This window comes from Apaloderma vittatum, unplaced genomic scaffold, assembly GCF_000703405.1.
Source record: "Apaloderma vittatum isolate BGI_N311 unplaced genomic scaffold, ASM70340v1 scaffold20179, whole genome shotgun sequence".
In the NCBI taxonomy this organism is placed as follows: Eukaryota; Metazoa; Chordata; class Aves; order Trogoniformes; family Trogonidae; genus Apaloderma; species Apaloderma vittatum.
The window spans coordinates 1-12,033 of record NW_009737244.1 but is presented as its reverse complement, the minus strand read 5'-3'; the positions used below and the strand labels follow the sequence as shown (position 1 = coordinate 12,033).

At 38.7% G+C, this 12,033-nt stretch overlaps 1 protein-coding gene across 1 annotated transcript; it reads left to right on the top strand.

The window, feature by feature from the left end:
• Positions 1-1,607: 1,607 nt before the first annotated feature.
• LOC104279842 (alpha/beta hydrolase domain-containing protein 17B-like) lies at positions 1,608-8,342 on the top strand. Its single transcript, XM_009877274.1, has 3 exons — positions 1,608-1,654; positions 6,543-6,722; positions 7,603-8,342. The coding sequence occupies exons 1-3, from the start codon at positions 1,608-1,610 to the stop codon at positions 7,820-7,822; spliced, it is 447 nt and encodes a 148-aa protein (XP_009875576.1). The 3' UTR covers positions 7,823-8,342.
• The last annotated feature ends 3,691 nt before the right edge of the window (positions 8,343-12,033 follow it).

The following is a 12,033-nucleotide window of genomic DNA, read 5'->3' as shown; positions in this document are numbered from 1 at the left end:
CTCGGTGACAACCGATGGTAGGACGAGGGCTAAAGGGTTTAAACTGGAACACAAGAGGTTCCACCTAAATTTGAGAAGAAACTTCTTCTCAGTAAGGGTAACAGAACACTGGAACAGGCTGCCCAGGGAGGTGGTGGAGTCTCCTTCTCTGGAGACATTCAGAACTCACCTGGATTGTTCCTTCCTGTGTAACATCGTCTAGGTGTTCCTGCTCCGGCGGGGGGATTGGACTAGATGATCTTTCGAGGTCCCTTCCAGTCCCTAACATTCTGTGATTCTGTGATTCTAACAAGCTTATGTCAACAGAGTATATTTACTTCTGTGTGAAAATTACTCTTAAAGTTACTTATGCTTTCTAGGCAAGTAGCTCTTAGGGGTGTGAACATAAAGGATGAATCTGGTGTTGAAAGGAATTGCAATCTCACTTGCTGTGGGAATGAGAAAAATGTTCCAGGCAGCCTTTAAACTGCAGAAAATACCTGTCTATATTTTATGTGAGATTCAGTCCAGAATAATTTTTCCTTGAGGAACACTTTCCATCGTATTTGAAAAGTCATGGCAGTCTGGTGAAGTTCCCACTGCCTGAAAAACAGGAAACAACCCCCATTTTCAAAAAAAGAGAAGAGGAAGACCTGGAAAACTACAGGCCAGTCAGTCTTTCCTCAGTGCCTGGCAGGATAATGGAGCAGATATTCCTGAAGGCTCTGCTAGGGAGCATGGAAAATGAGGAGGTGGTGGCAGCCAGCATGGCTTCACCAAGGGAAGATCTTGCCTGAACAAATTTGGTGGCTTTTTATGATAGGGTTACAGCATTGGTGAGTAGAGGGAAGAGCAACTGATATTATCTTCCTGGACTTGTGCAAAGCATTTGACACTCTCCTACATGCCATCCTAGCCTCTAAACTGGAAGGACATGGATTTGACGGATGGACCACTTGGTGTATAAGGAATTGGCCAGATGGCTACTCTCAAAGAGTTGTGATCAATGGCTCAGCATCCAAATGGAGGCCAGTGCTGAGTGGAGTCCCTCAGGGATTGGTATTTGGATCAGTGCTGTTTAACATCTTTGTTAGCAACATGGGCAGTGGGATAGAGTGGACCCTCAGCAAGTTTGCAAACGACACCAAGCTGTGTGGTCCTGTCAGCATGCTGGAGAGAAGGGATGCCATTGAGAGGGACCTTGACAGGCTGGAGAGGGGGGCCTGTGGAAAACTCATGTAGTTCTACAAGTGCAAGGTCCTGCACCTGGGTAGGGGCAATCCTAAGCACAAATACAGGCTGGGCAACAAGCAGATTGAGAGCAGCCCTGCAGGAATTTTGGGCGCTGCTTGATGTAGCACTTAACACAAGCCAGCAATGTGTGCTGGCAACCCAAAAAGCCAATCATGTCCTGGGCTGCATCGAAAGAAGTGTGGCCAACAGGTCAAGGGAGGTGATTCTGCCCCTCTGCTCTACTCTTGTGAGACCTGGTCCATAGTACTGTCTCCAGCTGTGGAGCTCCCAACACAAGAATAATATGGACCAGTTGGAGCAGGTTGAGGGGAAGGCCACAAAGATGGTGTCAGGAGTTTGAGTCTGGCAGAGTTTTTGCTAGCGGGGGGAGGGCTATGGGGGATGACTCCTGTGAAACTTACAGACCCTCCCCTATCCACAGGTAAGAAGTTAGACCCACCTCTGGACAAGGCCAGGCCAATCAGCACCTCTGCAATCAATGTATTTAAGTGGGGAAACTGCTTGGGCCACTCCCTCTTTTGTTTTTTTTTCTCTGTACCCTGTCTTTTGTGTTGGGGAATTTTTTCCTTCTGGAGAAGTGGGAGGTAAGAAAGAGGAGAGCAAGACACGTGGTCAGTAGGGTCAAAGGTGGGAAGAAAGCACGTGAGCAGAGCATTTCTCCGGAGTACTGTGGTGAGTGAGATGGCAAGAGATGATTGCCTGCCAGCTGAGGACATGGACGGTGGCAAAATGTCACTGGTAGGAAGAACTCACTTGGAGGGAGAGGATTGCCTCCTGTGAGATGCCATTTGGCATCAGGAATGCTGTGTGGAGCCCTCTTCTCCAAGAAGGAGGGACTGCCATGGACAATGAGTAATGGCTCCCCCGCCACTCCCTTCCCCTCCTTGCACCAATGGGGGAGAGAAGGTATCTGGGAAGAGGGGAGGAGTAGGGGAAAAGTGTATGTAACATCAGGTTGTATATATTTATGTATTCCTCTCGTTATTCTGTTCTGACCTAATTGATAACTGGTTGTGATATGTTAAATTTGTGTTCTCCCCAAGTCTACTTTGGTTTTTGCCTATAAGTGACTGTACGCGGTGAATGAATCCTCCCTGTCCCCATCTCAGTCCTTTTTGTTGAGTTTTCTCCCTCCCAATCCCTAAAAGGATGTTGGTTGAGGGAGGATTGACTGAGCAGCTGCAAAGTTCTTTGTTGCCTCTCTGGGCAGCCAGCTTAAACTATGACAGATGATCAGAGGACCTGGAGCATCTGCCCTATGATGACAGGCTGAGGCAGCTGGGGCTGTTCAGCCTAGAGAAGAGAAGGCTCCAGGGAAACTGTGTAGCAGCCTTCCAGTACCTAAAGGAGGCCTACAGGGAAAGTGGAGAGGAGCTTTTTATAAGGGCATGTGGTGATAGAACAAGGGAGAGTGGTTTTAAACTAGAGAAGGGTAGATTTAGGTATTAGGAAGAAGCTCTTTACTATGAGGGTGGTGAGACACTGGTACAGGTTTCCTAGGGAAGCAGTGTATGCCTCATCCCTGGAAGTGTTCAAGGCCAGGTTGGATGGGGCTTTGAACAGCTTAGTCTGGTGGGAGGTATCCGTGCCTATGGCAGCGGGTTGGAACTAGGTGGTTGTTAAGGTCCTTTCCAGCTCAAACTGTTCTATGATTATATGGTAAAAGTGCTTTCTCTGAGAAGGTGTATCTGTATGTGGCTACTTTTCAGATTTTGGTCCAAGGTCCTTTCTGGTGATTATGGCTTAAAAAACCCCAAACATAACAAAGCCTATCATTACCACCAGCAATAAACTGAAGGCCTGTCTATTCTGATAAAAGTTAGATAATCTAAGATTACTTGAGTAGACAATAGTGTTTACATTACTCCTGCTTTCAAAGATAGCAACCATTTTTACAACATGTCTTTGAGCTCTTGTCACCGGAACAGTTACTTACAGCATATTGCTTTGTAACTGTTGTGTTACCCTTCCTCAGGTTGGCCTGCAATTCTAAGGCACTGATTAAGAGAACAATCTTACTGCCACATTTTCTCTTGATTGACACTTTCTCATTTGGGAGACTAGGTCTGCAGTCAATTTAATAATTTTCTCCCAAACTTGTTGGAGTTTACAGGACTGCCAAAAGGCAAAGTGGGTGAATTTTATAACTAGGGGACTTAACAACAGCTATCTTTTCAAGAAATCTTGCATTTTGGATTAGAAACTGATGCTTTTGGGATAGAGGAACTGAGGGACAGTTGGGCTTTTCTTTTATCCTGAGATTTTCAGAAGTGTGGTGAAGAGAAGAGTGAAGACTGAAAGATGGATACAGCAGATAATTGTTCACTGGATTTCAAGCCTTTTGGTTTGATTTGCTTTGGGATTGGTTTTGGTTTTGTTTTTTTTTTTCCAAGCCAGAATGTTCAAAAGTTTGCTTTGACCCATCACGTTTTGGTGATTGGTCTCACTAATTTTAATTTCCAGACAGCAAAACAAATAGCTTCTGGTGAGTGCTGTGAAGGCAATCTGTTTTGTTGAGATGGAGAAAGGATTACTTTAATCCAAATATAGTAAATGCTTTTCTTAGATTACTTTCTGTTGCTAATATTTAGCTATCTTTAGGTTGGAGGATTTGGATTCAAAAATAGGAGAAGAATAATGAGAAAGAGGAGAATACATGCTCCAAAATATACTATGAAGTTTTGCTTCAAATTTCTCTGTAATGGCCTGCATCTTACAAAACTCAGTATCTGAGGAAGTATGAATGTGATAATGTGCAAGCTTTTATTCGGGACTACGTTATGTCATAATGTGCTGTGCAAACTATGCTAATCCATACTAATGATACAAAGTGTCTGGTATTCATCGTATATGAAAGGAATAGAAGGCCATACTATGCTTTCAGAATGGACAAATGTGATTTGAATTACTTTGAATTGGGAGATTAATTGTAAAAGGATAGTTGCAAGGCTGTTCTCAGGTGTTTCAGAAGAGATCCAGAAACAGTGACAACCTTACATTTGTCTTGGTTTTAAAGATTTCATTTATTGTATTTTTGTGTGTTGGCATTTTGATAAATCTTTGTTAATCAGAATGTTTGAAATTCTTTTTATTCTCTTGAGAACTGTTGTGAGGTAGAGAGCAGCTTCCCTGTAGTTCCAGGCTGATGATTGAGTCTTAGTGGTTTAGAACTCTTAATTTGATTATGATCCTACAAATTCTTCTAGGAAATGCTGATATAGTAATTAAGCAGTCATGACACAGATAGATTCTATGAATGTGTTGATGCTAAAGCTTTTACAAGCCTTTATGTTTCACTCTAGCAGAACACACTTTAAATAAATAGATGAATAGTTAAGTAGATGATATTAGCTGCGGATAGTGGATTTTAGCCCCAATTTAGAAAGCTTATTGGGGTGCCTAATGAGTTCTGCTAGTAATACTTGCGTTTTAGTAATACTGAAATGTGACTTTGTTTTTCTTGACATATGTATTTTTAAATTAATTGTGGTTTACATACTGATGTAAAACATGGGACATGTTTTCCTTATTGAAAAGTAGTTGTGGATTTTTGTTTATTTGTTGTTTGGTAATTTGTTTGCCTTAGTATATGTGAAATACCTTTTTTTTTTTTTCCCCCCTTAATGTTCCTGTTTCTGAGGCTTTTAGACTTAATTGATTTAAGTGTTTAGTGACCTATACAGTTATCATACAGTTGTTTAGCCATATTTACAACGTACTGGACAATTTTCCATTACCTCTGTTTCCCTGGCTTTTCTGGGTATGCTTTTCTGCATAAGGTACTAACTGGGAAGTTGTGGACACAACCTCCCTGGAAGTGTTCGAGGCCAGGCTGGATGGGGCTTTGAGCAACCTGGTCTGGTGGAAAGTGTCCCTGCTGATGTGTCGAGGATTAGGGCTGGGCCAGCCACTAAACACTGACAGATGCTCTCTCAGAGGAAACTGAGCTGAAAAGTAAAATTCACTAGATAGAATTAGTTCTGTTTAGCTCAAAACAGGACACCATAGCAGGGGATTTGGAACTACATGATATTTAAAGTCTCTTCCAACCCAAACCATTCTATGATTTTTATGAATTTGAGAACCTCTTTGTTGGTATGGGTGTTGTTATGTAGCTTTAAAAGAAAAGGTGGATGCATCTATTGCAGAAGAGGTAATGGCTGCAAGGTTCCTTCACTTCAGCTGAAACAAGTTGATTGGCAGTCCTTTTAGCATTATAGACAGTTGGCAACTATTAAATTTACCTCATGCTGTTCCATAGTGGTTTTAAGGTGGTCTTCTTGAACTTGGAAAGCTAAACAAACTTCTGATAATATGTAAGAAAATTTTTGTGGGTTGTTGATTTTTTTTTTTTCTGATAATGCACTGCATACCTGTTTAAGTAACTTAATTTCCTAGATAAGTTAAAGTTACTCAGATAGAAACACTTGCAGTCTGAACCTGTAGTAAGAGGAATTTGTTAGTATAGATCAGTGTATCATCAACTCACTTCTGCAGTGGGCACTGTTCTTGCCAGCATAACATTCAGCTTAGAGGCTGTTCCAGTGTTACTTAGGAACCATCTGCTGTTTGTGTGCACATTAATGTGACTTGTGTAAGTGTTAACTAAATGTTTCGTCACTCTTGTATACTTCAGTTAGAGACAAAATGAGTGTTTTCATCTTATGAGGAGGGAGGCTTTGACTTTATTTTGTAGTGCTTATTGGGCTGTCTTAATTGTGGGTCAGATTTTTTCCTCTTGCCAGCTTGCATGTCAAATCAACTGATAAGGAAGAAGCATCTCAGGAATTACATAAAATATATGTTTATTCTGACCACTGTCTGTTTGAGCATGCTGTAGGTACCACTAAATTGCTGAGGAATGTTACCAGCTTGCAGTTTTTATCAGGTATCAGAAGAATAAAGCAAATGAAATTTTTACAAATATAACTGTGCTCTACTTGACAGTAACCATAGAACTAGTCAGTTTTTGTTGTAGATCCACTAGAGTTACAAGTAAAGGCTTTCAACTAATATATGTCACAACTGCATTCAAAAATCCATATTTCAAAAAATAAACCCTTATTTCAGTAACTTTCAGGCATGAGGCAAAAAAACCTATTGCAAATACAGAGTAAATAATTGTGCCTTTAAAGTCAGGAATGTTATAGAATATACTTGCTTGTTCTTCTACCATCTCCTGTTTCATAGTTTATTCTCTTCAGGAAGTTTTCATCTTCAGAAATGTTTTTTTTTGCCTTGCTATGTAGTTGCAGTTTTGTCTGTTTCACTTTATATGCTACCTTTTGTTAACATTTTAAATTTTCTAGATATGGAATCCGCCCTGAAAATGTGATTATATATGGCCAGAGTATAGGAACAGTACCATCTGTGGATCTTGCTGCTAGGTATGAAAGTGCTGCTGTAATTCTTCATTCTCCACTGACATCAGGAATGCGAGTAGCTTTTCCTGATACAAAGAAGACCTATTGCTTTGATGCATTCCCGAAGTAAGTGGTAGATTTTTTATTATTATTATTATTCTGCATGCATTTTTCTCTAGTACAGAAATTTTAGACTAGGGAAACAAATATGGCAAATTCTCTTGAAATTTATTTCAAGGTTAAAAAAACAATTGGGCAAAAATCAGGCTGAGTAACAACAATAGGTAACATCTGCTTTGAAAGAGTTCACAGAACTGTGTAATTCTTCTTTAACAGATACCCACTGAAATGATTAAAGATGTAAAAAACCTGAAGTGATTAGTTTTCCTATATGTAGCACCTACTATCACTAATTCTAACAAGCAGTTCTAGTCTAGTCAATTGTTAATCTGGGGAACTGTAAACCAAGTATTTTATGTATGTTTCTGTAAGCAGCAAAAACTGGAAAACTGAGTTCACGCTAAGTGAAGAAAATCGCTGTTATGTATTTGGCATGCAAACCAGTACACTTTTCTCAAAAAATGAGTTGTACTTTGAGTGTCAAACTTCAAAGACTTTATTCCCCATAGATTGTCAAAACTTTAAGTGCTAAAGTTCTTTCACTTCTGACAAGTACTTTTTTTTACTGAAAAACTCTGAAGTAATATTTTTTATCAGTCCAGTGACTTTGATTACTATATTCACTTAAAAAAAATCAATACAACTTTTAGATGGATTTTACTGTTATTTGATCTTAATAGTTTTCAGCAATGTTTTTCTTTTCTAGGTGACTTTATATGTGCTGCTGTAATGGCTTTCCAGGGTATTGATAAGATGGAATTTTCTATTGATTTAAACTACTTAAATTATTAGAACTACAATTGGTAATTAAAGTGAAATTACTATTCTGGTCTTTCAAAAAGACTTAAAGCTCACTGTGTTCATAGATACAATCTTTCTCTTACAGCATTGACAAAATTTCTAAAATAACATCTCCTGTGTTAATAATTCATGGGACTGAAGATGAAGTAATTGACTTTTCACATGGCCTAGCATTATTTGAGCGTTGCCAGAGACCTGTAGAACCGCTGTGGGTAGAAGGAGCAGGACATAATGATGTGGAACTCTATGGACAGTACCTTGAAAGATTAAAACAGTTTGTGTCACACGAGCTGGTGAACTTGTAATTTTCTTCATATATTTATATGCTTTTTTCATTTCACTGCAGAACCGCACGCCTTAATAAATATGTAATGTAAAACCTGAAAGTTGTGTTTTCAAATCATCTTGGTTGCCTTCATTAAACGTACAGGTAATGAGATTTGTTAACATAATTATGAAGGTTTTAATGCCAGTATTATAAACTGGAGTTACATGATCACGCAGTCAGGTCTGGCAGTTCATATTAGTTTGTGTGAGATTTTTTTTCTTTTTAGATGTACAAAAAAAATTAAAAGGAGTACTGTATGAGATTTTAATTATATAAAATCAAATCCTATAAAAGTGTTGCCAAATGCTTTAGCATATCAAAAGAGTTTATAAATATTTTTTAAACATCTCAATTTACTGTGACTTTCTGTTGCACGGGTGTAAATTAAAAAACCAGACTTTTAAGCAGGTATTCTGTAAAAGTGTAATAGCCATGAAATTTGAGTAAATACTAATGTATGTAGTAAGAATAGACAGTCACTGGAAATGACCCATGCCCTGTTATAGGGGGAGAGGGTCAAAATAGATCTCTTTCTGTACTTTTTGTAACTTTTCTGCTTAGTTTTTCTTCAATTGTTGGGTTTCTTGTGTTTGTCCCTTACTTTCAGGCTAAACGAATTTACCCATTCATTTTCTCAGGAGTCCTAATCTTGCCAAAATAATGCCACAGGTTATTGCTGTAAAGTCAATATCATTCACATGATTGTTACTGAGGCTACTAAGTACTTCTTTGAAACCAATTAGACTTATAGAACCTAGGAGACATTGTGGACAACATAGTTTTAAACATTGATTATGTAGAGATGCAATATTTCATTATAAAGAACCTGCACGTTTATCCAAATTTGTAATAAACAATTTGCAAGTTGCAATTGTCTGATCAGGCTTACTTTTGGATGTTTAGTGTAAAACTTTATTGGTTTTTGACAATTGTATGGGAATTTTACTAATCATACCTGGATGGAATGGGGGAAGAGGCAAGTAGAGAATTTTTCTATTAACCGTAGTAAAATAAACTTTATAAGTTGCCTTTCCCTTGAATGCATTTTGTGTGAATAAAACTATGAAAGATAAACTTAATTATATGTAGCCTATTTATAAACAAAGTAATATTCCAACAATACACACTGTGCTTCTAATTTCAAGGCCTTATGTAGTTTAATTGTTCTGCTTGGGTTTTGTGATTGAGACTATTGTATATTTAAATAGAGCTTCAAGTATTATGAAAATTTTGGTTGAGATGTGTTGATTAACAGTAAATGATATTCCACATGCTTGCTGGTTTTCCTTTCTTTCTTTTGAAGAAATAGCAACAGTTGCTTGTGATATCAATAATAAGCAAGTCACCACTTTCTGCAGGAAGTCTGAGAACTAAAGCAGCAACTCTTTTTCAGTACATTTCTTTATCAGCAACTACTGTTCTGATCACCTTCCCATCCATATACCTCATCTTGCTATTTTCTGCCATTCAGCATACAGGTTTTTGCTACTTATAAAGTGGAGCTACTTATAAACATTCTTCTGTAATGAATTCAAATCTAGCTTTCTTTGGAAGTGTGGTTTTTCATTTGTTAGTTGAACAGAAATAAAAATTAATTTGTTGTCAAGCAACTGGAGTTTTTTTGTCTCTTTGATTAAGTATGCTTCAAGATGTTATGAATTTCAGATTAGTATTCAGGCACTATAATATTAAACTTAAAGTTTTTCATCCTAATCCAAGATTTTGCAATTGGAAGTGTGCTTAAATAGATATGTAAATAAGCTTTACTACCTCATACTGTATTCACAGTTTGTTTTCATTTTCTTGCTACCTATCCAGCCATGTTTTACATGGAAATCATTACCATTAAGTACTCTCTTTATGATGAATTAAGTCCATTTTGAGTCCTCCTGATAAATTCACAAATAAAGGATGTACAACTGCAATGATATGTGATACAGATTGGCTGAAATTGGCAAAATGCAGGCAAATGGTCTAATGCCATCAAAAGAACTATCTGATTGTTCTAGGGAATATTATGGCACCTTGTAATTGAAAAGACAGAAAAGGTGGCATATAGCAGTTTTGCTGCTTTTGTTCTGTGTTTTGCTGAAGCAGGACAAAAGGCCCGACTGTTTTGTCTTCAGTGGATGCAGCTGTGCTGGATTACACTGGTGAGTAAAGGTTCTAGTGTCTTTGGGACCACTTATGCATTGTTAAGTATTGCCAGTTTGTTCTGACTTGTGTTTCAGACCTAGATTTTTCAGAGGGACTGTTTGCTGAAGGAATAAAACTTGATTTTAGGCATGGTCTAGTTTGCATTGAGAATCATATTATGGCAACAACCTTCTTACCAACATAAAGCAACTGAGGTGTTGCAGCTAGAGGAAGGCATTTGACATTGTGGTTGTCTTAAACTGTTGTTTTGGTGAAATTGACAATGGGCTGTTGTTTTATGTTATAAATGCAATTGTCTCATGATAAATAAGAGTTGATTCAGCATTCATTAACAAGACAATGTCTATATTTTAGGGAAGAAGAAAAGAGCATTTTGTGAATCAGCGATCTCATTCCTCTTTTCTTTCCTTAAGAGACAAATGTTTGACAGTAAACTGTCTTTTTCAGTTCTGGAAACCTTGGCAAACCAACTTTAAAAACAATTTCATTTATGTAAAATATGAGATTACCTCTGAAGGTGAAGTCCTGTTGAGACATGTTTTGATGTCTCGCATTTCCAACTGAAAACCTTTCCTGTCTTTACTGTCTGCTTGTGGCAGCAAAGAATTCTATGTATTCAGTTAGCTGTTCTTATTGACGAATTGCAAAATGGTTTTCATTTGCAAGCTTTTTTTAGTGTAAAAAAAAATTGGAATGTTTACTTTTGAGCTCTTTTACTTGGATGACATTGTGCAGCAGGGCTAGGTACCTGTCAGTATAGAATATTCCAGGTCCTGCAGATAAAAATTTCTCTCACTGTATAGTAGGCATTGTGAGTATCTTAAAGAAAATGGTGTTTAAGAACCAGAGGAAAAAGCATCCTACGTAACTAGAGGGCTAGTCACTTGAAAGCAGCTTTGCAGAAAAGGAGTTGGGGACCCTGATGGACAGCAAACTGACCATGAGCCAGCAATACATCCTTACAGCAAAGATGACCAACAGGATCCTGGATTGCATTAGGCTGGAGGAAGTGATCCTTCCCTTCCACTCTGCACTGTGAATGGAGACACAGCTGGAATGCTGGGACTGGACTCTCCAATGTAAGGAAGAGACAGATGTACTGGGAGCAAGTTCAGTGCAGGGCCACAGCTATGACTGAAGGACTGGAGCATTGCCCCTGGGAAGAGGCTGAGAAAGCTGGAGCTGTTCAGCCTGGAGAAGAAAAGGTTTAGGGTGAATATCTGCGGGAGGGAGTGGAGAGCACCATACTTTTCCCAATATTGCTTACTGAGAGGACAAGAGGCAATGAGCAGATGCTGAAAAACAGGAAGTATGAGCTGAATACCAGAATACAACTTCTTTTCAGTGAGGGTGGCCAAACACTGCAGCCATGTGTGAAGGTCTCTACAGATATTTAGAACTTGGCTAAGCACAGCCCTGGGGAACTGCTTTAGCAAACCCTACTCTGAGCACATGAGTTGGACTACATGGCCTAAAGGAGTACCTTTCAGCATCTGCTCTTCAGTGGTTTTATGAAGTATGGCATGTAAATCAAGTGGTTGGCACTACCCATATTTGTGTGCCATCACCATCCACCAGCTCAGAAGTGGAGACTGTTGAGTTACAAGAATTATCTTCATTTAGCGGTCCCTGCTTTTCATGGTTTTTCAGCAGCAGAAAGCTGCAAAAAGACAGCTACAGTAAAAGCCCTTTATCTCTTAGTCCTCAGACCATCACTGTTTGATATGCCATTGCTGAGACTGACATTAATACCAAAATTTATACCATAGATAGTCACCAGAGATCATATTGCTACTCTACTACAAAAGGAAGATTGAAAACCGAGGTATAAAGTATAGGTATATTGTGCTGAAAAAAGTGCTTGAAGATGCCTTGCACATTCTCAAAGATAGGAATGTTGCATTCACATCTGCTATTACCCTCTGTGCTTGGGAATCAGCAGAAGAGACCAAAGGGAGACAGGGTCATTTTGGGTTGTTTTAATAAAACTTGTTTGTATTAGGTTGGCCTGGCTGGATTTTGGTGGTGGCA